Source organism: Oncorhynchus mykiss, chromosome 11, assembly GCF_057628025.1.
Source record: "Oncorhynchus mykiss isolate SJ-2025 chromosome 11, ASM5762802v1, whole genome shotgun sequence".
Classification (NCBI taxonomy): domain Eukaryota; kingdom Metazoa; phylum Chordata; class Actinopteri; order Salmoniformes; family Salmonidae; genus Oncorhynchus; species Oncorhynchus mykiss.
The window spans coordinates 64606221-64634029 of NC_143032.1; the positions used below are offsets into that span (position 1 = coordinate 64606221).

A 27809-nucleotide genomic window follows, 5' to 3' on the forward strand; every position below is an offset into this window, starting at 1 on the left:
TTATTTATTTCACCTTTACAACTGCGACCTGGCCAAGATAAAGCAAAGCAGTGCGACAAAAACAACAACACAGTTACACATAAACAAATGTACAGTCAGTAGAGAAACAGTAGAAAGGAAAAATAGAAAATGTATGTACGGTGTGTGTAAATGTAGGGAGGTAGGCAATAAATAGGTCATAGAGGTGAAATAATTACAATTTAGCATTAATACTGGAGTGATAGATGTGCAGATGATGATGTGCAATTCATTCCAGTCATTGGCAGCAGAGAACTGGAAGGAAAAGCGGCCACAGGAAGTGTTGGCTTTGGGGATGGATGACCAGTGCAATATACCTGCTGGAGCGCGTGCTATGGGTGGGTGTTGCTATGGTGACCAGTGAGCTGAGATAAGGCGGGGCTTTACCTAGCAAAGACTTATAGATGACTTAGAGCCAGTGGGTTTCGCAACAGATATGTAGTGAGGGCCAGCCAACGAGAGCATGCAGGTCGCAGTGGTGGATAGTATATGTGGTTTTGCTAACAAAACAGATGGCACTGTGGTAGACTACATCCAGTTTTCTGAGTAGAGTGTTGGGGGCTATTTTGTAAATGACATCGTTGAAGTCAAGGATCAGTAGGATAGTCAGTTTTACGAGGGTATGTTTGGCAGCATGGGTGAAGGAGGCTTTGTTGCGAAATAGGAAGCCGTTTCTAGATTGAATTTTGGAACTTCTGAAAAAGTGTGGGAGCATTACCTGGTGAAAATCTCAGATCTATAATTTCGCTAGCAAAATTAGCAGGATCAACCTTTAAACTCTATGTTTACGTCTTTTCTCTGCATATGAATGTTCGCACTGATAGCTACCGTTCCCTTCCTGTCATCATCATCCTCGTCACTGGAGACCTACAAGAGCGATGATGCCCGGGGGAGAAAGCTTCTTGTCGGTCACGTTACCCGGGTGACCTCTAGTGGACAAATGGTAGAATAACACATTTGATTACTAGGGCCGAAGATCACAGCAAAAAATACATACATCCAATTACTACAAATTATTTTCATCTGGCAATTGAAAGTATGATATTTTATTTCCCATGAAGACAAATGAGTTCCACTGAGACACAGTACAGCTTTATTTAAGTCAAACTTCAGGCATGTCTGAACTCCTCAGCTCCAACTCAACCTCACAACCTCATTTAGAATGAAAAGACAGAATCAATAGTTTGAAATAAAAAGACAGTCATGTACAAAAAGAGTGTCATCCTCACAGTCACACACATTTAGAAGCAACATTTTACAGGCAATAGCACGCCACAGTAACATGATCCTATGCAAGTTCAATGCAATCTATGTACAAGTCTTAACATTATGCAATATAACACAGGCTGCTGAACAGTCAAATAATATGGTCACTTTTTGTTCATCCAATTTTTCATTGAAGCAACATCGAGAGATGGGTACGACCAGAGCCATATATTTAGGAGTTGGGACACTGAGGTTTCTGAACTATGATGCATTTTACATGACACAACAATATTCTATGGCAGCCATTAACAATGCTATGTAACTGAATGTCTAGAATTAGAACAATAATACATATTTAAAAGTTGGCCCAACTCTCTAAAATATATGGCTTTGGGTACAACCCCAGCAGATTCACCAGAGCACTTTCACTACATGACTGTGGTGAAATGAGTTCCTCTGAAATCACTGTTCCTTCTAATATCTGGGAGAGCATGTCAATCACATGTAATGACAGAAATAACAACTAGTATTGCACAAAATAAACAATAACTGAAAGGTGTAGAACAGAAACATATGACTCAGAGAGGGCCACTTTCAAAGTCTGTGTTGGAAGATAATACTTTGATAGCATAATCTTCGTAACCCTACTGTCTGACATCCCTTTCAGTGAGAACCAACTGTCTTTCCTAAAGTATGGCCACTATATGATCATGTATAAACATGGGTCAAATCGATAATGTCGGTGACAAACAGAATGACAACCTGCAACACACACTCAGACTATACTGCATTGTACAGGCTGAATGATGTGTTCAAGTTCAACTGGTATAAAGTGAGTAAGTTCAAAAGGAGGTGCAAAAAATAAGGGTTATTTGGTTTGGCCTTGATAATCTCTGTGCGATACCAAGAGGATAAAAAGACAATGCAATGACATTAAAGAGCATTAACAAACGGATGTTTTTAACATAACAAAGTAGCTTCAAAGATGCATACAAAATATATCCTCAGCAGATAAAAGAACAGGTTCAGAACAGATTTGCGCTTCTTTCAGAATGGAAGGGGTGCTTCAATAGTCTTGGGTGAAAATGATACAGTTCTACACAAATTGCTGGTGTGTGTTGGGGTGAGTGTACAACGGTCTGGTTTACATGTTCACTTAGTGACGGTTAGAGAAGGTTAGACTAGTGACTCCTGTACAGGATCTGAAATGAGTCTCAGAATGAATAGGCCGAATATCTATCATCTACCATGTCAAATCAGTTATCAGTAAAACACTCATGAAGATCTTGAACACATTGCACTGTAGTACAAAACATGAACAAATACAAAAATAAAGAATGTAAAGAAAGAAATATATTTCAAGTTTTAAAAGTTTGTTAAAAAGATGGAAAAGTGCATTGATGCACCCCATACTGAGCTGTGTGGACCAGTACTGAAATGATCTAAATCGAATATCTGAAAAAAAAAGATAATTTGGCAGGTTTGAGAGCAGTATGTCTATTAAAGTGTTAGTTTACCCTAAAATCTAATTTGATAGTTTCCATACTTCTACTTGAGTCTAACTGAGTCCATATTCCATTCTGTCGAGTTTAACCTGGTTTATGCATTAGGAGAAAACAGCGTGCTTCAATTCAAAATGAATAGAAGATATTGGCACAATCTAATTTATATTTTGTTAAGACAGACGTTGAATGTGGACAGCTTGACACTAAACAACAGAGGTTTAGAAACGTTTGACAAACTTTATGGGTGAGCTATCGTTTTACGGGCATAATGGCATAATCATAATCAGTCGGTAACATACCAGAGAAGAGAAAAGCACAGGCTCAGACCAGATTAGCAGACTAATCTTGTAGTTTTATCATGATAATGCGAGTTTAGGCTGAATGAAGTGCTCGGTTACTTCACATCACAATTTTCACTTGCTTTTAACTGCTTCAACATCAGTAAAGTGAGTCACAACACAGCCAGCCTGGCATATGAGCAGCTGTTAAACATTGTGGAATCATTACACTAATAGAAAACATGTTAAATGTATTAAGACAACTACACACAGAATCATCAATTGTAAAGCTCCCTATTGTTTCATAGTATATGTTCCTTAATACTTTGGGAGGGAGCGGTTTTCCAATAGGTGTTTTTGATACATAAATCAACTAGTATAAAAGGGTGTGATATAATTATAAAAATCTGTCATAGGAGGATGAGAGATTAAAAACACTTTACATAATACATGTATATGTTTGTAGAATATGATCTTTTCATTGTACTGAAGTTTAACTGAATGTTTATACAAAACCAATTTGTGGAGATGCACACAGTCATACAAAAAGTGAAAATAAATACCCACTGAATGTACTTAACACCTTGAATTAAGATGAGGGCGTTAGTCGTTCTACTAGGGCAAAGAATAGAAAGTGTTGTCGGCAGTAACTTGTGTCAGAGAACGTTTTCAGTCTCTCAAAGATATTTGGATCATGTCGTTGGACCTATAGCAGAAGTTACAATACAGTTTAAAATTCCAACATTACTACAGAAAAGAGGTATCCATTTCAAGCATGTACAATGTCATATGTTCTACTATATACATGTATGTTATGAGGTACCTAAAGTATGTAGCAATAAATGGTGAAAGTGCTTTAAAAAGGTTTAGCAGAACAATTGAAAACAAAACATTTGAGTGCACAGTACAGTACACACACCATCACTTACATTACTGCACACAGGGCCAATCTGTCAGGTCAGTGTATGGGAAATAAGAGTCCCTCTAGGTGGGCTGCAGTACTGTGTACAAACAGACTGGGACCATATCTGTACAATACTCACTTAGGAGGAGGAAATCATTACCAAACGTAAGCTGCTCAACCTCTCAACTTTAATGAAATGCAACTTCCTCTCCAAAACTGCCTTTCTATTTCTGTTTCCATAGATATACAGTGAAGGGGGCTGTGGATAACACTGATGTCTCCCCTCTTCTTCTGTGGTTTACAATAGGAGCCAATTATGTACACAATGGAGAGTGAGACTGGGGAACTTGCGAATGGAACTTACATGTAATGATGATGTGATGTCATACCATTACACTATAAGCCATTATAATTCACCTTATTAGAAGGACTATATTCACAAGGAGATCTGCGCATTGCTAAACACCTAAACAAACAAACAATAATACACCACTCACAGAGATGAAGTGAGATAATCTGTCTGTAAACATTAACAAACATACATATATATATATATATATATATATTTATATTCATCTATACTCATAAGTATATCAAAAACCGGTATAAGGAATGTCGGAATGTAGTGTGTAGTCCTGAAAATTGCACAAATCTGTTTTTCTTCTCGTTGTGAAAGGAGAGCTAGATAGGGATAATAGATCATGTTTGGAGTGTTGAGGAGTGTTGGGCCTGGCTCTGCTGTCTCATCAACACACAGCAAAGCCTTCTAAGGGCGTGAAACGGCACCTGGCCTCTGGCAACGGGCGCCAAGCAACCCCAGCTCACAGGAAGTAAACAAAGAGAAAAGCAGCATGATGGAGGGAGGTTTATACACCCCCTCTTCTTCCCCCTCACTGAGTTATTCAAAGTGCTGATTAACCAAGAACATAAGAACACTAACGGAGTTTCCACGCCTCTAGAAATGACAGAATCATGAAGTGTTGAAACTGAAACACTGGGTGTTTGGGGGGGATGTCAGTGGCCGGAGAAAAAGGCAGGGCACCTCTCCATCTCCCCTTGCCCTCTCCTCCACCCCCACTTTCCTTAGACACAGAGGAGCTCTGCTCCGATCTCTGGTATAGAACAACTCTCACCACTCACACCAGCCCATGAGAATCTCAAGTGTAACTGGTGGCTGCAATTCTGGTCTCTCTCACCTGAGGGCACATCTCTAATCACACCCTATTCCATAAAGGTATAGTGCTACATTTCTAGTGCACTATATAGGAATTAGGGTGCTATTTGAGATAGCTTCACTCTCAGTCCTACTGGCTGTGCTCCTCCTCAGGGTCCTGTGGCTCCTCTTTGACGCTGACCGTGCCAGGGGGGTGTGTGTGAGTGTGTGCAGGGTTGGTGTTGGGGCCCAGGGGACTGAGGGGGTTGTGTTTGGAGCAGCAGGGGCGGCCCTCTAGGGTAGAGGGGCTGAGAGCCCCCCCCTCATGATCCCGGCAGAAGGAGCGAGGGCAGAAGTCACAGAGGGATGAGGCTAGGACACCACACACACTGCAGTCATGCCACGGGCACTCCCAACGGCCTAAACACACACAGAGAAAAGGTTACTACTGATTTATAGACACGCACGCACGCCGGCATACACACACAGACAGACACAGACAGACAGACAGACACACACAGACAGACACACACACAGACAGACACACAGACAGACACAGCCAGACACACACAGACAGACACAGACAGGCACACACAGACAGACACACAGACACAGACAGACACACACACAGACACACACACAGACACACACACACACAGGCAGACACACAGACACACACACACACACAGACACACACACAGACACGCACACACACAGACAGGCAGACACACAGACACACACAGACAGACACACACAGACAGACACACACAGACAGACACACACAGACAGACACACACACACACACACACACACACACACACACACACACACACACACACACACACACACACACACACACACACACACACACACACACACACACACACACACACACACACACACACACACACACACAGACACACACAGACAGACAGACAGACAGACAGACACACACACACACAGACAGACACACACACACACACACACACACACAGACAGACACACACACACACAGACAGACACACACACACACAGACACACACACAGACAGACACACACACACACAGACACAGACAGACACACAGACAGACAGAAGGACAGACGGACAGACACAGACAGTGTGTACCATATGGAGGTTTGGTGAGGTTGAGACACAGCAGGTGGTAAGCTTTAGGACAGTCCTTCTTGTCACACATGACCAGCTCTCCTCCCTCTCCACAGCAGAAACAGATGTACTCATGTGTGTGTTTCCCCTCCGGTCGCAGCTTACGCTTCTTGGGCTTCAGTTTAGCGTTCCTCGCCTTCTCCTCCACCACCGCACTCTGATGGACAGACAGAAAAACAACGATGTTTAACAATCTGCTCAGTGGGGACATTCTGAAAAATTACCTAGTTAAAGCTGAGAGAGAGAGGAGTTATCAGCCCTGTTAGGCCAGCTTTTATATCACCAGGCTAACCCTTTAGGTGTTCTCCGTGATTGACTGTAGACCCTGCCACGTACGTCTCGTGTCTGAGCCGTCGCAATTCAACGGCTCAGTACGTGGCAGGGTCTACAGTCAATCATGAATTACAAAAAGAAAACCAGCCCCGTCGTGGATATCGACGTCTTGCTCCCAGACAAATGAAACAACTTCTTTACTCGCTTTGAGGACAATACAGTGCCACTGACACGGCCCGATACCAAAGCCCGTGGGCTCTCCTAATCCATGGCCAACGTGAGTAAAACATTTAAATGTGTTAACCCTTGCAAGGCTGTTGGCCCAGACGGCATCCCCAGTTGCATCCTCAGAGCATGCGCAGACCATCTGGCTGGTGTGTTTATGGACATATTCAATCGCTCCCTATCCCAGTCTGCTGTTCTCAAGATGACCACCATTGTTCTTGTTCCCAAGAAAGCTAAGGTAACTGAACTTAATGACTATCGCCCGTAGCACTCACTTCTGTCATCATAAAGTGCTTTGAGAGACTAGTCAAGGACCACATCACCTCTACTTTACCTGATACCCTTGACCCACTCCAAATTGCTTACCGCCCCAATAGGTCCACAGACGACGCAATCGCCACCACACTGCACAATCCCATCTAGACAAGGGGAATACCTATGTAAAAATGCTGTACTACAGCTCAGCATTTAACACCATAGTACCCTCCAAACTCATCATTAAGCTGGGTCTCGACCCCGCCCTATGCAACTGGGTCCTGGACTTTCTGACGGGCCGCCCCCAGGTGGTGAAGGTAGGAAACAACATCTCCACCCCGCTGATCCTCAACACTGGTGCCGCACAAGGATACGTTCTGAGCCCTCTCCTGTACTCCCTGTTCACCCACGACTGCGTGGCCATGCACGCCTCCAACTCAATCATCATGTTTGCAGACGACACTACAGAGGTAGGCTTGATTACCAACAACGACGAGACGGCCTACAGGGAGGAGGTGAGGGCCCTCAGAGTGTGGTGTCAGGAAAATAACCTCTCACTCAACGTCATCATCTCCTTTGTTTTGTTCGTGGACTTCAGGAAACAGCAGAGGGAACACCCCCCTATCCACATCGATGGTACAGTAGTGGAGAAGGTGGAAAGTTTTAAGTTCCTGGGTGTACACATCACAGACAATCTGAAATGGTGCACCCACACAGACAGTGTGGTGAAGAAGGCGCAACAGCGCCTCTTCAACCTCAGAAGGCTGAAAAAATGTGGCTTGTCACAGAAACCCTGACAAACTTTTACAGATGCACAATCGAGAGCATCCTGTCTGGCTGTATCACCGCCTGGTATGGAAACTGCACCGCCCTCAACAGCAAGCCTCTCCAGAGGGTAGTGCGGTCTGCACAATGCATCACCGGGGGCAAACTACCTGCCCTCCATGACATCTACAGCACCGGATGTCACAGGAAGGCCAAAAGGATCATCAAGAACAACAACCACCCGAGCCACTGCCTGTTCATCCCGCTATCATCCAGAAGGCGAGGTCAGTACAGGTGCATCAAAGCAGGGACCAAGAGACTGAAAAACAGCTTCTATCTCAAGGCCATCAGACTGTTAAACAGCCACCACTAACATTGAGAGGCTGCTGCCAACATACAGACTCAAATCTCTGGCCACTTAAATAAACTGATTTAATAAAGGTATCACTAGTCACTTTAAATAATGCCACTTTAATAATGTTTACGCCCTACATTACTCATCTCATATGTATATACTGTACTCTATACCATCTACTGCATCTTGCCTATGCCGCACAGCCATCGCTCATCCATTTATTTATAGGTACATATTCTTATTCATCCCTTTACATTTGTGTGTATAAGGTAGTTGTTGTGAATTTGTTAGATTACTTAAATATACTGCATTGTCGGAACTAGAAGCACAAGCATTTCACTACACTCACATTAACATCTGCTAACCATGTGTATGTGACCAATAAGATTTTATTTGATTTCGACAACATGGCAGACAAACCATGGACAGAAGGGATCTGCTAAGGTGAGACATCAGTAACATGTCACTTGATTCCTACATGATGCAGTCATAATGAGAATGTGGGTGTGTCCCGTACCGTAGGCCGCACCCCCAGGAAGCCAGAGCAGTTCTCAGCACCACAGTGGCACGACGACCTTCTGTTACCCATAAGGTCCAGATTATAGTTAAACGTCAGCTCAGTGCCTGCAGAACACACACACAGACGATTATAGTTAAACGTCAGCTCAATGCCTGCAGGAGACAGGAGATCGATCAGAGAGATCAAACAACAAAGATACAGAACGTGTGTGTGCTGCTCTCCTCACCAGCCTCCATGTCACACAGGGTGAAGAGGCCTATGCGTATGTCTCCGTTGACAGTCCATTTCTGTGTCTCACAGTTGGGGCTGCAGCTGTGGTTAATGAAGCGAGAGGAGTTCCCTTTGGGCCCGGCATCTATCACCCGGTCCTGAAGCACACACACACACACCGTTAGACCCCCCCACACACAGCCAAGAGACGCACACTACTGAACAGCGAGAGAGACAGATTCATACACATACTATGTATTACCGGTCATGAGGTGAAGGTGTCAATTAAAGGAGCCCATTTCAGACTACTGGGACAAAGTCTAAAATGTCATTACCTTGGTGAGAGTGAGCATGTAGAAGTCGGTCACGTGGTTCTCATGAGCGCGTTTGATTCGCTGCTGGCACTCCTCTGAATCTATCACCTCTCCCACGTACTCTGTCACAAAATCTCCCTGCGGAAGAGGCATAGAGCACATACAAAACACAATACACATCAATACTTACAACAAAGCACACCTGTGGTGTTATTAATAATCATCTCTGATCTACACATACACAGGCTCGGTTCCATTTTGGTCTTTAGCCCCGTTCCCTAAGCCCTCAGCCTGTTCACAGATCTGAAAGGTTTGGATAGGTTCAACAATATGACAGGCTAGGTGGAACCCTCACAATGCTGCTAATGCCAATCAATTTCAAAGGACACCTAAAGGGTTAGGGTCTAGGGATAGAAATAGAACCAGGTCCCACACTACGTCCACTCCAGTGGCCCTCACTCACCTTCCTGAGGGCCTGGTTGGTCTTGAGGCCCCAGCCACAACCCTCTGTCTTAATGACCTCTGTCTCAGAGTACAGACGCTTCGAGAAGCATTGGTTCTCACAGCTATCACCTGCTGGACACACCTAGGACAGGAAAACAGGGCTGAATAGGGCTGCACACGCAAACACACACACACAAACACACACACACACACACACACACATAAACACACACACACCAACCTGTGAGTGACACTCATACTGCAGCATGCGGTTGAGACATTGGGAGTCCAGGCTGCAGGGGTGTTGGTCTGTGGGTTTACAGTTGCATCGTGGGATTTCTGACAGGTCGGCTATGTGCACCTGCACCTTTCCCACTGGCTTGTTGGACTGAGAGAGACATGACAACAATGTCACAATGAGATATAAAGAGGTCTCCTTCAGCTCAATCCATTTTGTTCTGCAAAGCAAGACTTTATATGGCAGAAGATTTGTAGGGCAGGGGATGTGTTTGTAGGGCAGGGGATGTGTTTGTAGGGCAGGGGATGTGTTTGTAGGGCAAGGGATGTGTTTGTAGGGCAGGGGATGTGTTTGTAGGGCAGGGGTGTATCACAGGAGGTTGGTGGCACCTTAATTGGGGAAGACGAGCTCGTGGTTGTGGCTGGAGCGGAATCAGAGGAATGACATCAAATAGATCATACACATGGTTTGATGCAATTCCATTTGCTCCGTTCCAGCCATTATTATGAGCCGTCCTTCCCTCAGCAGCCTCCACTGGGGTGTATATACACTACTCAAAAAAATAAAGGGAACACTTAAACAACACAATGTAACTCCAAGTCAATCACACTTCTGTGAAATCAAACTGTCCACTTAGGAAGCAACACTGATTGACAATAAATTTCACATGCTGTTGTGCAAATGGAATAGACAACAGGTGGAAATTATAGGCAATTAGCAAGACACCCCCAATAAAGGAGTGGTTCTGCAGGTGATAACCACAGACCACTTCTCAGTTCCTATGCTTCCTGGCTGATGTTTTGGTCACTTTTGAATGCTGTCGGTGCTTTCACTCTAGTGGTAGCATGAGACGGAGTCTACAACCCACACAAGTGGCTCAGGTAGTGCAGCTCATCCAGGATGGCACATCAATGTGAGCTGTGGCAAGAAGGTTTGCTGTGTCTGTCAGCGTATTGTCCAGAGCATGGAGGCGCTACCAAGAGACAGGCCAGTACATCAGGAGACGTGGAGGAGGCCGTAGGAGGGCAACAACCCAGCAGCAGGACCGCTACCTCCCCCTTTGTGCAAGGAGGAGCAGGAGGCGCACTGCCAGAGCCCTCCAAAATGACCTCCAGCAGGCCACAAATGTGCATGTCTGCTCAAACGGTCAGAAAAGACTCCATGAGGGTGGTATGAGGGCCCGACGTCCACAGGTGGGGGTTGTGCTTACAGCTCAACACCGTGCAGGACGTTTGGAAATTTGCCAGAGAACACCAAGATTGGCAAATTCGCCACTGGCGCCCTGTGCTCTTCACAGATGAAAGCAGGTTCACACTGAGCACATGTGACAGACGTGACAGTCTGGAGACGCCGTGGAGAACGTTCTGCTGCCTGCAACATCCTCCAGCATGACCGGTTTGGCGGTGGTTAAGTCATGGTGTGGGGTGGCATTTCTCTGGGGGGCCGCACAGCCCTCCATGTGCTCGCCAGAGGTAGCCTGACTGCCATTAGGTACCGAGATGAGATCCTCAGACCCCTTGTGAGACCATATGCTGGTGCGGTTGGCCCTGGGTTCCTGGCCCGCCCGTTTCCCAGACCTGAATCCAATTGAGCACATCTGGGACATCATGTCTCGCTCCATCCACCAATGCCACGTTGCACCACAGACTGTCCAGGATGCTTTAGTCCAGGTCTGGGAGGAGATCCCTCAGGAGACCATCCGCCACCTCATCAGGAGCATGCCCAGGCTTTGTAGGGAGGTCATACAGGCACGTGGAGGCCACACACACTACTGAGCCTCATTTTGACTTGTTTTAAGGACATTACATCAAAGTTGGATCAGCCTGTAGTGTGGTTTTCCACTTTAATTTTGAGTGTGACTCCAAATCCAGACCTCCATGGGTTGATAAATTTGATTTCCATTGATAATTTTTGTGTGATTTTGTTGTCAGCACATTCAACTATGTAAAGAAAAAAGTATTTAATAAGAATATTTCATTCATTCAGATCTAGGATGTGTTATTTTAGTGTTCCCTTTATTTTTTTGAGCAGTGTAGTATGACTGGATATATTACCTTGATGAACTTGTATGGTGAGGGTTTGCGTGAGTTGCGTTCCTGCTCCAGGGCCTCCCTGCTCTCCCTCTGAGCCTTGAGCTCCTGGAACCTGCGAGCAGCCTCCTCCAGAGCTGACACACACAGAAGGGATGGAATTACACTGTGCCTGTCTCACACACTCAGGGTCAAGACATTATCATTTCACTCAAGAACCAATAATCCATTTCATAGTTTCCCTTGACGATTCCCAATCTATTGTAGCACAGGGCACAGAGTACAGAGCCAAGGTGGCCTCACCTTTCTTGAAGGTCTTGTTGATGTTGATTTGGCCAGTGACAGGGGTTTTGTCATTCTCCACGTAGGGGAACACACGGCCCTGGTTGATCCAGTAGTAGTCATGGGAACCAAAGAAGAAGACGGGGAATTCTCCGATGTCGTGACGGAGCGTCTGGATGTTGGGAGGCACCAGGCGAGGGTTACAGATCTCCGCTGGCCACCACCTGATGGGGACAGACAGGGGACAGCATGGAACATCAGGAAAGAAAGAATGTTACCAGTCCAGAAGTTACAGCTAGCTATGAGTGGTGGTGGTGGGGGGGAGGGTGCAAAGTGCGGCCCGCTGGGAACTTCAATCTGGTCCGCGAGACATTAATACCAATTTATTTTTTGGCCCTTTTTTCTGCCCAATTTCATGGTATCCAATTAGTAGTTACAGTTTTGTCTCATCGCTGCAACTCCCATACGGACTCGGGAGAGGTGAAGGTCGAAGAGCCGTGCGTCCTCCGAAACACGACCCAGCCAAGCCGCACTGCCTCTTGACACAATGCCCGCTTAACCTGGAAGCCAGCCGCACCAATGTGTCAGAGGAAACACCGTACACCTGGTGACCGTGTCAGCGTGCATGCGCCACAGGAGTCGCTAGAGCGCGATGGGCCAAGGAAATATCGGCTTGCCAAACCGTCTCCTAACCCGGACAACGCTGGGCCAATTGTGCGCCGCCTCATGAGTCTCCCAGTCACGGCCAGCTGTGACACAGCCTGGGATCAAACCCGGGTCTGTAGTGATGCCTCAAGCACCTAGATGCAGTTCCTTAGACCGCTGCGCCACTCGGGAGGCCCCCACAAATACATTTGAACAAAAATGCGTCCCTCCGTTGAATTTCAAAATCCCGATGTGGCCCTCGAGCCAAAATGTTTCCCACTCCTGCTCCCACAATGTACCAATGCTCCAGCTTACACGTCTGTAGAAGTTCTGCCGTCAGTTGGGACAGAGAGGACGAGTCGGAAATGGGAACATTTGATGTTTATCCATTACATTTTTGGGAGCATATGCAAGTATCTTCCCTTATTTATTTTTTTACATATGTTTACTATACCATTAGTAACCTCCTCTCAAACATATTGTAGGTGTGCGTCAACTCATGCTGCTAACCTGTAGTTTCCCAGTTTGACCCAGACGATCTGTTTGTAGTGGGGTTTCTTTCCTGCCCTACACTCCCTGCAGGACCACGCCCCCTCTGGCATCTCCATCTCCAAACACTCTGGGTGGAACGACGCCGGGCACAATGCACAGCACAGCAGCTTCTCTCCTGCAGGTGTGTGTATGTGTAGAGAGAGAAAAGAACAGCACAGGGTTAGAGAATGTACTTCCACACCTGGGCACTAGGGGCCACCACACTCTAAGCCTCATCCTTAGGCATGCCAGTCATTCAACCACTTCACTTTACACTGTGAGCAATGCTTTGCCCAAGTAAGTAATATAGTAATCCAGAGAAATAGGTGGAGCCATTGTGACATTGCATCCGCTCGTTTCATGTGTATGAGAAGTGGCTAAGGATAGATATCTCTTGAGTCTTTCCCAAATGAGTCACATTGTTAGAAATTATTCTAACTCCCACAATATAATAAAGATTGCTTTATGTAGATGAAAACTATGCGGTTGTGGACACCATTTTGATAAGCGAAAGCAGTGTTGACATTGCTGTGGTCCTCTGCTTTTACCTCAGCAGTCAGTCATTGATGGTGTAATGGAATGTCTGACAGGCAGGTTTAGAGTACAAGGCCCATTGTACAATCACAACACATGCCATAGCACCCATGATAATAATACATCTGTAAATAAACCATAAATCACACACAAACTATTACCAAAACAACAGAACGGCACAAAGCTGCCATGCACTCCTGCTTGTAAAGGGGGATGTTCCACTTCCCTGCACCACTGTACTCCACATAGTCTTGGATGGAATCTCATTTAAACAGCATGTGGTTGTGAATGTGTTTTAAACGTCAAATGGGTAATATCGTTGATGAGTAATAATCACATTATATGTCAACTAGATGGAAGACTGTCAGCATTTTATTCAAACATTGATTTCTTCATCAAATTTATGTGCTTGTGAGGAATAGTATACATGCTATGAGCTATAATCTATCACAATCAATATTTCTTGGGATAATGAACTCCTTAACAAAGAAAAACCTCAAAATGAGACAGCAAACATCCAAGACAGATCGCAGTAAAGTGAGAGCAGCAGATAAATGAGGGACAATTATTTTCATTCAAAAACAGAACTTAGCAGTCATCAAAATAACACCATTAGATTTAGTCTTTCAGATGAAGACAGGATCAAAGTGCTAAAGCAAAGAAGTTGTGTTCCTTCAGCAGCAACAAGCCCTCAGACAGACAGGGCGTAAAATAACCGTGTGTGTGACTTCAGCAGCAACAAGCCCTCAGACAGACAGGGCGTAAAATAACCGTGTGTGTGACTTCAGCAGCAACAAGCCCTCAGACAGACAGGGTGTAAAATAACCGTGTTTGTGACTTCAGCAGCAACAAGCCCTCAGACAGACAGGGCGTAAAATAACCATGTGTGTGACTTCAGCAGCAACATGCCCTCAGACAGACAGGGCATAAAATAACCGTGTTTGTGACTTCAGCAGCAACATGCCCTCAGACAGACAGGGCGTAAAATAACTGTGTTTGTGACTTCAGCAGCAACAAGCCCTCAGACAGACAGGGCATAAAATAACTGTGTTTGTGACTTCAGCAGCAACAAGCCCTCAGACAGACAGGGCATAAAATAACTGTGTTTGTGACTTCAGCAGCAACAAGCCCTCAGACAGACAGGGCATAAAATAACTGTGTTTGTGACTTCAGCAGCAACAAGCCCTCAGACAGACAGGGCATAAAATAACTGTGTTTGTGACTTCAGCAGCAACAAGCCCTCAGACAGACAGGGCATAAAATAACTGTGTTTGTGACTTCAGCAGCAACAAGCCCTCAGACAGACAGGGCATAAAATAACTGTGTTTGTGACTTCAGCAGCAACAAGCCCTCAGACAGACAGGGCATAAAATAACTGTGTTTGTGACTTCAGCAGCAACAAGCCCTCAGACAGACAGGGCATAAAATAACTGTGTTTGTGACTTCAGCAGCAACAAGCCCTCAGACAGACAGGGCATAAAATAACTGTGTTTGTGACTTCAGCAGCAACAAGCGCCGTACAGGACGTACAATAACCCAGTGAGACAGGTCATCACCCTTCCCAATGATGATGATGATGAAATGGGATGATGTTATGTTACAGTGTGCTATGGTCTGCTTGTACAGATTCTATTTTGGGTTTGTGCAAAGTGTCCCATTCCACCGTTTCAGAGACGAGCTTAATGTCTGTAACACTTTGTTGAGCCGGTGCATGTTAGGCTCCCTGACAGGTTATTTAAGCCCTGTTGTAACATTAATAGCAGCAGATTGTCTGTTCACACTTTAGAGGCAGAACCAAGCAATAAAGAGGAATAACAAATCAAATGTGGGAAGTCTAAACACATTCAAAACACACACACACACCAGTAGGAAAAGGGAGAGAGAGTAAAACAGTTATGTTACCTTTCCCAATATTCTTTTTGGTAGCTGTCCAAGAAGAGGGAATCATAGGTAATTTCAACTCAGCACGATTTGACTCAGTCAGAAGGTAGTGGGACTTATAGGCATATGAACTTAATATGATGTCAGTAAGGTCCTGCACTAACAGTCCTACACAAGACACACAGGAAGAGATGGGGTGAGCCGCAATCAGACTACAGTACCCATGATTCCACAGGAAAGAAAGAACACATACGCTGTTAGAACACATAAATGAGAGAAAAAAACGGAGTAATAAGTTAAATGAAAGAGTCGTCCAAACAGAATACTGTAGATATACAGTGCACTTCGCTTATAAGAAATTGAGAATCAACTGCTTTTAGTAACCATGGGGACAAATGTCACTAATACATTCACAAAAAGGCAAATGCATCATAAGTGAAGGCCCAATGACATTTTTTCCAAACACAGACAGAGCTCAGTGGACCAGTACTCTCCTCCTCCTGCTGCTGCGGTGGTGTATCTGAGCTCAGCTAAGCCTCTGTGGTCTCAGCGAGAGCATCACACATCAATTATCTCTATGGGAATAAATAAAGTGTTATAGAGTTGAATGATTAGAAAAGACTAGATTAGAGGGGATCAGATTCAGAGAGAGAGACAGAGGGTCACAATCGGCAGGCCATGATCACAGGAACCAACATGAATGGAAGCTCTGGCTAACCCTGAGAGGAACAGAAGGAGTTGGTTAAGTTGTAGCTATGGCTCTATTCACTCAAACACTTGCCTAAGGGGCAGGACAAAGCAACATCCCTCCCCCTGCTGTCCTCCAGAGCAAGGCACTATGAAGCCACGGGGCTGAATCTGGAAGCTTCCCTTAAAGAGACAGTGGGTCAGGGGCCCTGGTCAATAGTAATGGACTATATAGCGAATAGGATGCCATTTGGGACACAGAAAAAGGTGAGTGAGTCAGGGTGGGTACCCCTACAGGAGGTCTAAAGTGAGAGATAGATCTTACCTCGGGCACAGAGGAAGCACCAGGTCACGTTGACGGGTGAGGAGAGGAGGCCGTTCCTCTTGGTGATGCCATGGCTGCTGCAGATCATGATGTGGTGGGTGAGGACCACACTGCCCGCTGCAACGCAGCTGTCCCCTGTGTGGTACGCCACCGGGCAGCGCAGACAACGCATCATATGTCCTAGGGAGGGGGGAGGAAGGGAAGGAGACTTTAACACCTACAGTATTTGAGAGAGCATTTTAAAAGCCTAACGTGGCTTCCGTTCCTCTCCTTCATCTAGACCAGTGTTCTGCCCCCTACCTTTGGCAGCTTGGTGCAGGTCTCTCTCCAGGCAGCAGGTGGTGCAGGTATGTTGGGGGCAGTGGAACCCCCGGCCCGTACCACCCCCCACAGTACCAGGGAGTTTGTGCACGCAGTCATCATGGTAATATCGCCCGCAGCCAACCACAGAGCAGCGCAACACCTCCCCTCCCCCCGTCTTACAGCTGAAACACGAGTGAGAGCCTAGAGAGGAGGGAGGTGGCAAAGAGAGGGAGGGAGAGAGTGTGTGTCAGAGACAAAGGGGTGAGACAGAGGTGAGTTCCAGTCGACTTTTCATTCCTCCATCAGGGAAATCTCTTAATGTCTGCACTAGGCTGCCGGGCTGAAATCACACAGAGATTTGTCTGTAGGGTCATTTGCATAATCAGGGCTTGAGCAGGATTTTCTCTGTTCACACCCATAGCTTCATTAGCATTCACAAAGTAGAAGGATGTGTCTTGGAATAATTTGAGTAATCATTTCAGCCATTTCAGCCTAAATGAGACTGTAAAGATGAAAGGAGCAATCAAAGAGAACTTGTCTAATGGTTGTGCAGGTCAATTAATGATTAGGATGTAAATGCATAGTGTATACGTTGTGACATCGTGTCATGTCTCACCGTTTCTACATTCCAGACAGGTAAATGTGCCCTCAGGTAGGAAGGTGAGGCCCAGGCACTCCAGATGGAATAGCCGACAGCAGTCCCCCTCACACGACACCAGACCCTCTCCATACACTTCACAGATCTACACACAGAGGAAGAGTTATCACCAATGGGGTATAAAACCTTTTTTTTGTATCAGCTATTTAAAAAGACACCGAGAGCAGAGAGATAGAAAAGTAGGAAGAAAGACAGACAATATGACAAGGGGATGGGACAGGAGACCTCTGGGCCTACCTGGCAGACAGTGTCTCTCTTGGCCTACCTGGCAGACAGTGTCCTTCTTGGCCTACCTGGCAGACAGTGTCTCTCTTGGCCTACCTGGCAGACAGTGTCTCTCTTGGCCTACCTGGCAGACAGTGTCTCTCTTGGCCTACCTGGCAGACAGTGTCTCTCTTGGCCTACCTGGCAGACAGTGTCTCTCTTGGCTGTGCTGCTTCCTTGTCTGGACAGACTGGAGTCCACTGACTGGCTGTCTGACGCGTCGGCATCTACTGCTGCTGGGCTGTCCAAACTCTTCCCAAACAGACTCTACATAGGAGACACAGCATGAGTGAGTGAGTGTGTGTCTATCTGTCTGTGTGTGTGTTTGCGTGTGTGTGTCTGTTTACCTGGGGGTCGTTGAGGCCTCTAGAGTCAGAGTCGGATGTGTCTCTGTACTGAGAGGAGGCCATCTCTACGTCTGTGGAGGCTCTGCTGCGTTTCTTCAGAGGCTTACAGGCATCCGAGATCTCACTGGCTCCTACACACCACACCACACGTTAACACACACCTCCACAACACTGCTTCCCCCAACACGTTAAACAAAGCCAGTATGCTTAGAGCAGGATGGGAAAGAGAGTCATAGGACAGAGCTGGAGTCTACCTTTCTGTGAGCCTGTTCTCAGAGTGGTCTCAGGAGCCATCTCAGCCTGCAGGGAGACAGAGAAAGCGAGAGAGGGATGTTGAAAATCTTTATATTGTATTGCAATCCTCCTCTAGAGAACAGAGTGAAAGAACATGCAACACTACAGAGGGGAACAGAACAGTAGGTGGTAGTAACCTGTTCCTTTTTGGTCTTCTTCTTGGGAACGGCCTCACAGCCTTTCTCTGACTCAGATCTGCTCCTCACTGACCTGCGCTGCTGCTTACGCTCCTGAGAACCTACAGGAATGAGACGCCTGGTTAAACACCTGGTTAAAGGTCTGATCTGTGGGGAACGTATTGGGGAACATATTCACACAAACACAATATTTACATATTCCAGCAGCCATCACCAGAGGACCCAGAAAACATCCAAACACATGTGCATACACACGCGTGCACAAACACTGCTGTAGAAGTGTTATGTACCTGGTGGGGTGCTGTGCTGAGACCCAGGAGAGGAGGTGTGCTGTGCTGCTTCCTGTTCACTTCTCTTCTCCTCCTTCTCCTTTCTCTCCTCTCCCTCATAACCCTCTTCCTCTGGACTGGGTTCTGGCTTAACTCTAGAGCCCTGCTGGAGAGAAAAAAAAACTCCACTTAGAAATAAATGCTTAAATTCAGTTTAGAGCGACAACAACTTTTAACACCATTGTCAACTAGGATGTCTAGACAAATAGAGAGCACCCACCTCTGGTGAAAAAGATCCCAGGTCAGCCTGCCGGCCCTCTCCCTCATCCCTCTCCACCTCTCTTTCCCTCTGTGGTGAGGGCAGGGACTTCCTCTGTAGCAGAGGCCACATTTGGTCACACTTGGTGATCTTTACATTCAGTTTCTTCATTGTGATGGAGAGAGGCAGCAGCTTCCTGGCAGCGGCTGTCTTCCAGGCTCGTACCGGGGCACAGGACTCCTGGGTTCCCCCTGCTTCAGACTGGGTCTTCCGGGCTGGGGGGATGGGCTGTCCAGGGTCCCCGCTCTGGTCCTTTTCCCCCTCCGGGATTTTGAGGTCGGCTGGGTTGTCTGCATTAGGAACACTACACTGCCTACGAGGCTGTCTTCTGGCTGGCTCCGCCCGGTCTGGTGATGTCACTGCTCCTTCTTCTTTCTTACTGGTTGAGCTGGAGGAGCTTTGGGTGCGGCTGGCAGCCCTGACAGGGGTCTTCTTGGTGGGCGGGGGGGCGTTGGGGTCTGGGTCGACATAGATGAAGGTATAGTTGTCGATGCGTTCCTGCTGCGTCATCAGGAAGGCGTCCTCTGCATGGCCGACGCCCACCTCCCACTGAGCACGCTCTCTCTGGGGGAAGGGCTTCATCAGCTGACACACACACACATACAATTTACATTACATTGTAATCATTTGGAAGATGCTCTTATCCAGTCAGTGCATTCAACTAAGTTTAGTAGGAAAAAACAACTACATATCAGAATGATTAATAGTAGACTCTTCTTACATTACTTGACCAAAAGAACGTGGACACCTGCCTGTCGAACATCTCATTCCAAAATCATGGGCCTTAATATGGAGTTGGTCCCCCCCCTTTCTGCTATAACAGCCTCCACTCTTCTGAAGGGTTTCTACTAGATGTTGGAACATTGCTGCGGGGACTTTCTTCCATTCAGTTACAAGAGCTTAAGTGAGGTCAGGCACTGATGTTGGACAATTAGGCCTGTCTCGCAGTCGGTGTTCCAATTCATCCCAAAGGTGCTCGATGATGTTGAGGTCAGAGCTCTGTGCAGGCCAGTCAAGGTCTTCCACACTGATCTTGACAAACTATGTATTTTTGTTTATTAAACGGTAAGCAAAAACATTGAATTTCATCATATGCGGAAATGTGCCTTGCGGAAAGTATTCAGACCCTATTTCCACATTTTGTTGTTACAGCCTTGTTCTAAAATGCATTAAATCGTTTTTTTCCCCTTATCAATCTACACACAATAACCCATAATGACAAAGCAAAAACAGGTTTTATTCAATGGTAGCAAATGTATAAAAAGTAATAAACTGAAATATCACATTTACATAAGTATTCAGACCCTTTACCCTTTACTTTGTTGAAGCACCCTTGGCAGCGATTACCGCCTTGAGTCTTCTTCTAGGGTCACTCCAGAGATGTTCGATTGGGTACAAGTCCGGGTTCTGGCTGGGCCACTCAAGAACATTCAGAGACTTGTCCCAAAGCCACTCTTGTGTTGTCTTGGCTGTGTGCTTAGGGTCTTGACCTGTTGGAAGGTGAACCTTTGCCCCAGTCTGAGGTCCTAGGTGATCTTGAGCAGATTTTCAACAAGGATCTCTCTGTACTTCATCTTTCCTTCGATCCTGACTAGTCCCCCAGTCCCTGCCGCTGAAAAATATCCCCTCAGCATGATGCTGTCACCCCCATGCTTCACCGTAGGGATACTGCCAGGTTTTCTCCAGACTTCCTCCGCTTGGCACTCAGGGCAAAGAGTTCAGTCTTAGTTTCATCAGACCAGATAATCTTGTTTATCATGGTTTGAGAGTCTTTTAGGTGCCTTTTGGCAAACTCCAAGCAGACTGTCATGTGCCTTTTACTGAGGAGTGGCTTCCGTCTGGCCACTTTACCATTAAGGCCTGATTGGTGGAGTGCTGCAGAGATGGTTGTCCTTCTGGAAGGTTCTCTCATCTCCACAGAGGAACTCTGGAGCTCTGTCAAAGTAACCATTGGGTTCTTGGTCACCTCCCTGACCAATGCCATTCTCCCCATTGCTCAGTTTGGCTGGGTGTCCAAGAGTCTTGGTGGTTCCAAACTTCTTCCATTTAAGAATGATGGAGGCCACTGTGTTCTTGGGGACCTTCAAAGCTGCAGATTTTTTTTTTTACCCTTCCACAGATCTGTACCTCGACACAATCTTGTGTCGGAGCACTACGGACCATTTTTCGACCTCCTGGCCTGGTTTTTGCTCTGACATGCACTGTCAACCGTGGGACCTTATATAGACAGGTGTGTGCCTATCCAAATCATGACCAATCAATTGAATTTACCATAGGTGGACTCCAATCAAGTTGTAGAAATATCTCAAGGATGATCAATGGAAACAGGATGCACCTGAGCTTAATTTTGAGTCTCACAGCAAAGGGTCTGAATACTTGTGTACATAGGTACTGATTTGAATTTTTAATACATTTACAAACATTTCTAAAAACCTGTTGGGGTATACCTTTGGGGTATTTTGTGTAGATTGATGAGGAAACACATTTATTTAGCCCATGTTAGAATAAGGCTGTAACGTAACAAAATGTGGAAAAAGTCAAGGGGTCTGAATCCTTTCCGAATGCGCTGTATATTGATTGACACACTCCACTTAACAAAACCATTGCCAAATAATGCCCTGTCACCTGCTTTTATAGTGAGCCTTGAGTAGGTACCACCTAGCACATCTAGAAGGGAGTGGATTTTATTCTGAACCCCTCTATTGAGATGACGTAGAGCAGGGTTCCACCAACTGACAAGTTTGTTTAGCAAAAACTAAAAATATATGTATTTATAAGAAATATATTTATTTATTTATTTTTATTGCTGGGCACAAAATACTGTAAAAACACCAGCAAATCAGCTCCAAGTGATTTTATTTTGGAAATCTGTTCCAAAGTATTCCCACACATAGAGATATATGTGATCTTATACAAATGCAAGCAAGGTTTGAAATGATTATGTTTTATCCGCTCAAGAAACAATTGGCCAACAGTTGAATCTAGTTGATGATCCCTGAAGAGAGGCACCTTTTCAAGGCACTACATCAAGATTTCAATGGTAGAGTTGGACCGCTAGGAGCAAAAACAGCTAGATTTACTACTAAAAGACCAAAATATATTACTGTCAAAATGATGACCAGAATTGACATGTTTAACAATAACAAATTCTAAAACATCATTTTTTCCCCCTTCTTCATTAAAGTTACTCTTTAAACCAGTGTCCAGAGTGTGAGGAGGGTATACTGTCAGGCCATGCAGTGCTGTGTCTCTACCTTGTGTCTCTCTGCTGTCTTGGTGGTCTTGCGTAGAGTCTCAGCCTGCAGCTCATCAAACTGGTGTTCTCCCTGGTACATGACCACTCTCTTCTCATGGACCCAGGCCCGTTCTGCCACACTGCCAAAGAACTGCACATGGTACTCTCTGTGACCTGGAGGGCCAGGAGGGACACAGGCAGACAGCAGTTAGAGGCTTTTAAACAGTTATGTCTATAAGTGCTGTACTGGAGTGCCAAGTCTAGGTCCAAAATGCTTCTCAACAGCTTCTACCCCCAAGCCATAAGACTCCCGAACAGCTAATCAAATGGCTACCCCCCCCCCCCCCCCCGCCTTTACGATGCTGCTATTCTCTGTTATTATCTATGCATAGTCACTTTAACTCTACCTACATGCACATATTACCTTGACTAACCAGCACATTGACTCTTTACCGGTACCCCAGGTATATAGCCTCGCTATAGTTATTTTACTGCTGCTCTTTAATTATTTGTTACTTTTATTTCTTATTTTTTACTAATCTATTTTTTACTTAACACGTATTTTTCTTAAAACTGCATTGTTGGTTCAGGGCTTGTAAGTAAGCATTTCACTGTTGTATTTGGCACTTGAGACACATTAAATTTGATTTTGATTTGGAAAAGAATGTATACACATTTTATGCTCCATGACAGCAGTGTGTGTGTGTGTGTGTGTTTGTTCACCTCGGGTGTTGATGCGTGTGTGGACGTTCATCTGGGGGTCACAGGAGACCATGCAGGGCCACCAGGGGTAGGTACCCACTTTGGCCCACACCAGGTCCCCCACCTCGTGGTTCTTATAGCAACCTGTACCTGTTATCACTGTAGGGTACTGCTTCTGGACCTACAGTACAGGAGGGAGAGAAAACACATACACTCAATTAACAACAGGCAGTCATGCCCTACACCCAAGACACTTTCTGTAGATTTCAAATAATCAGATGGGTGTATGCAATCGTCCACTAATCCCTTATTTTCAGATGTCTGAAACTGCTGAAACAGTTACTCTTCGAGTACTGAATAGTGAATTAATCGCACTGGATGACCTCAACCAACAGAGAAGGCGCAAACCAACACTTGCCTTAGGTGCCTTGGGCTCTGCTTTGATGGGGGTCTTCTGTGGCTTCTCAGTCTGCCCCACAGGCAGCTCCTGTGGCTGGGTGGGGGTCTGGGCCTGGGTGTGGGTCTGGGGCTGTGGCTGGGTCTGGATGTCCCTGGCCTGCCCTATAGTTTCCCCCTGTTCCTGCTCCTGGTCTTGCTCCTGCCCTTCTTCTTGCTCCAGCAGCCTGGCTGTATTTTTCCTATTATCCTTCTTCATCTCGTGTCTGCTGTGGGTCTGGGAGTCCTCGCTGGCCTGGGACTCCTGCAGCAGGTCTCCACACAGAGCAGACTCAAACAGCTCTCTCCCGTTCTGGTACGTCTTTATGATCTTCAGTTTGATCTCTGGAGAGCTGGTCTTCTTCAGGATCCCACTGGAGGGAGCAGGGGGGGTGTGAGGGGGGTGTGAGGAGGAGGTGCTGTCCAGCAGGGAGGGGGGAGGGCTGGTGGAGGGCAAGAGTAACGGGGGAGGAGGGGGGAGAACGTGGGACATGAGGTGAGGTGGTGGGGGGAGGTGGTGTTGGGAGGGCAGGGGCAGAGGGCTGTGAGGGTAGGGATGTGGGTGAGGTTGAGGGTGGTAGTGATGAGGATGGTGGTAATGAGGGTGATGGAGGTGGAGGTGGGGGTGTGGGTGGTGTGAAGGTGGAGGAGGAGACAGAGGGGAGCAGGGTCTCTCTTGGAGGACAGGGGCCCTCAGGACCGTTCCCTCCCCAGGCATGAGGCAGTGCTCTCCGTAGCCCCGGATGGCCCCATAGCCGTTGGCCGAGCCATTGGGAAACTGGGGGTACATGGAGAACTTGGCCTGGGGCTCGTACAGCCCCAACCCAGGAGGGTAACCGTTGGAGACTGGGGGCATGTCCTCGGAGGCCGAGGGCGGGTAGGAGAACTCTGCTTCCAGGGCAGTGTCGTAGGAGGGGCCTCCGCCCTCATCGCTACCGGTGTCGTAGGCGCCCTCCTGACGGATGTTGGCTGAGTCAATGAGCTGAGGGGGTTGCTGAATTGTATTTCCCATGATCCCTTGCATGAAAGAAAAGGAGAAATCCATTGTTGTGCTCCTGCATCCTTAACTGTCCTGTTCTCTGGCTGGACCTGGAAGAGGACAGACACATATGAGAGGGCTTGATATATTGATATGGGTTAATATGATGTTAGAAAGGATGTGACTGAAAGAACAATCAGATCTACTACTGTGCATCTATCTTTTTTTAATCAAGGGCAAGAAATGTTTATCAATCATCCCAGGTAGAGAAATAATGTGACGTACAGTATAAAGAGATAACAGAACTGTCTATATATCTAAATCTAATCCTACTGGTAAGGAAAGGCACAGACTGTTCTGATGAGAACTGGTGTGATATTCTCTTGATGCATTGAATAATATAACTGATCTAAATGTTTTCATGTTTGAAATCTCTTTCCCATAATAAGACCTAAGAGCTCCCTGCACAGTGTGCACTGAATGAACAAAAATATGTCTGCTGAACGCTTTGCTTTCCCCCATCATTTTAAAGGCTGGCCATCTCTAATTAACGTTAATGTTATAAAGTTGTTATTAGTGTCCTAATCTTAAACACTATTAGTGTCCTGATACTCAACTGGTAAATGTTCACGTACAGATAGATTACCAAAATAATACAAGTGTCGATCAAGATCATCACGCTATGAGATATAAGTTTTGGGAAACACTGACTGAATGAGCTAGGCTGCCATAGTCTCAGGGGCCACAGTAACTCTGTGTAATTTCTGTATAATATGAGAGATCCCTGCCAGTAGTGGAGACATCAGAGCCAACCTTTGAGTGCCAAAGAATGCAACTCATTACTCAAACAGCACAGGCACAATTAGCAGTTCTGAACGACTCATAATGATTGCACGGTAGTAGGCAATGTTGCGGTTATTTAAGTTAACCGCTGTTGTAGTTATGGTAGTTTTTCTGACCTTGTGACCTGATCAGGAAAAACCCTTTTATGATTGCCTATACAGTCAGAGTGATAGCCTACAGTTTAGAGCACAGAGTTTTTCCTGGTCAGTTCAAGGAGTATAAATAGACTGTGTGTACCTAATAAATGTTTGTTTTAGCCTCTGCCAAAATATGAGAAATACTTAATTTCACTTCTAAAAAAATCATATTGTTTGATCTCAAACCCTCATGAATAAATGCAATGTACTATTAATGTGTAGGCAGGCCCTACACATTTCACTCAGTCAAACGGCTCTAGATTTGAAAGCATAGCCTAGATGGCCAAGCTCCCATGCCCTGGGTGAGACAGAAGTACAGGGATAATACAGTGATAATTACAGTAATAATACATTGATTCCGAAATTGAACAGTTAAATAAAGTGTCATAACGTTGTTACATGCACAAAATAACATTTAATCAATGTGTCATTTTTTGGTGTAGACTAAACCTTGATTTGATTGAGATTAAGCAGCCTTTATTGCCATTCACAAGGTGATATAATGGGAAATTCATTCTCATTAATATGTATCACAGCTACTACTGCTGGATGAGAATATAAAGTAATGTAGATCACGCAGTCCAGCTTTGTATACACGAGTTGATACACTGTAACACTGGGGTCACTTTATTGAAGAAAACGACGCGCACACAGACTGAAATATTGTTACATTGTACTGAGTGATTGAACTACATCATTAGCAGCCGTGCTGTGCACTGTTCTGCTGCGATGTTTTTATCTAGCTAGCGTAGTTAGCTCTCATGAACACTGGCAAATGAAATATCGTGTCAATATAAAAACACGTATCTAAAGACGAGACGATGTTCTTGCATTCTGACACGTCCGCAATGTTTACTCGTGTGTGTTGACATTTCAATACGATGCGGAAGACTAGAAACAAGATGGCAAAGGAAGCTATACATTGTTGCCAATATGGCTGCCTTTGCCCCTTTAAATCAAATTGTCTATCGTGATAACACCTCCATCATTCGTTTGAAGAAAATGTTGAAATATAAACCTAAATCCACACGTCGAAAACCTTTGCTAAATGCATAGTTAGGATGTCAGCAAACGATGTCAGCAAACGGAAAACGAAAGATGCTGTGAGAGTCGCGAGATGTATTAAAATAAAATGTCAATACCTTCAGCGTGTCCCATTCTAAACACATACACCAGATATCTGCGCTTCCTTGTGCAAATTACAAAAAGGGATAAAATAAAAAATCTTGGGAAAATATTAGAATGCAGGCCTCTCCGTTTCTAACGCAATTCATTAATAGGGGCAATTTACGGTCACTGCTCGGTCCCCATGTCTTGTCTATTTGCTGTAGAACCTAAGGCCTAGTATTTTGCGGAATCTTGGTGGGAATGATCTCGCCCCCTTATGTATTTTCATTTTACTGGCTCCCTCTTCCTTCAGCTGTAACAAAAGCACCCTGCTTTGGGCCTTGTCTGTCTCGCTCAGCGCCAAATCACAAGCTTCCGATTGGCGGGGGTCACACAACCAGGCGCAAACCGGGATGTGTAGTTCTAATCGTTTAGAGAACATCTCAGCAGCAGAATAAAAATACATGTAGCCCTATATAGAAAACAATGAAAAATAAAATACAGAAACATTTTTGTATGCATAAATTAGGTCTGGATAAGGTTGGTATAAGCTATGTAAACAGAAAAAAATTGGGCCAGCTCAAATGGCCTAATGTCAAACATCATGTCCTAAATTGATGGTGAAAATATAAATTCCTGTTTAGATATTATCTTAATTGAAATCAAATATTCTCTGAAATAATCCATGTGGAACGATCATGATATGATAGATAGCCCAGCCCATTATGGCATGAAAGGTTAAGAGGACATAATGGCCCAGGAGGCCTTGACTGCACTCAGCAGATTTAGTAAACCTGACAGATAATAAAACATAGGCTACTGTACCTCAACATAGAAATGTGAGAAAAGCACTAGTGTGCAGGCTATATATTTCATAGTGTCGTCTTATATAATGTATAACTTACTATAATAGCCTACACTAGCCTGTGTGCAAATTGTGAGGCATACAGTGAGTTCAATATCTATGTACTTTGGTTTGACCATATGTGCCATTTTATAGCACATGCCCACTCTTCAAACCAAATGTTATTAGTCAC

General features: G+C 45.4%; 1 protein-coding gene across 1 annotated transcript; it reads right to left on the reverse strand.

Annotated features, from left to right (window-relative positions):
• Window positions 1-1094: 1094 nt before the first annotated feature.
• On the reverse strand, window positions 1095-26944 carry LOC110536201 (histone-lysine N-methyltransferase NSD3). Its single transcript, XM_090189067.1, is given in 26 exon segments — window positions 1095-5484; window positions 6191-6386; window positions 8620-8726; window positions 8849-8990; window positions 9168-9284; window positions 9610-9732; window positions 9832-9978; window positions 11883-11995; window positions 12162-12364; window positions 13296-13452; window positions 15753-15899; window positions 16744-16923; window positions 17044-17247; window positions 17663-17789; window positions 18110-18235; window positions 18316-18446; window positions 18570-18615; window positions 18747-18847; window positions 19037-19181; window positions 19296-19919; window positions 22589-22743; window positions 23293-23452; window positions 23690-24149; window positions 24250-24341; window positions 24344-24795; window positions 26808-26944. Coding segments are annotated over 25 exon segments (4680 nt in total). The 5' UTR covers window positions 24752-24795; window positions 26808-26944; the 3' UTR covers window positions 1095-5215.
• Window positions 26945-27809: the final 865 nt, after the last annotated feature.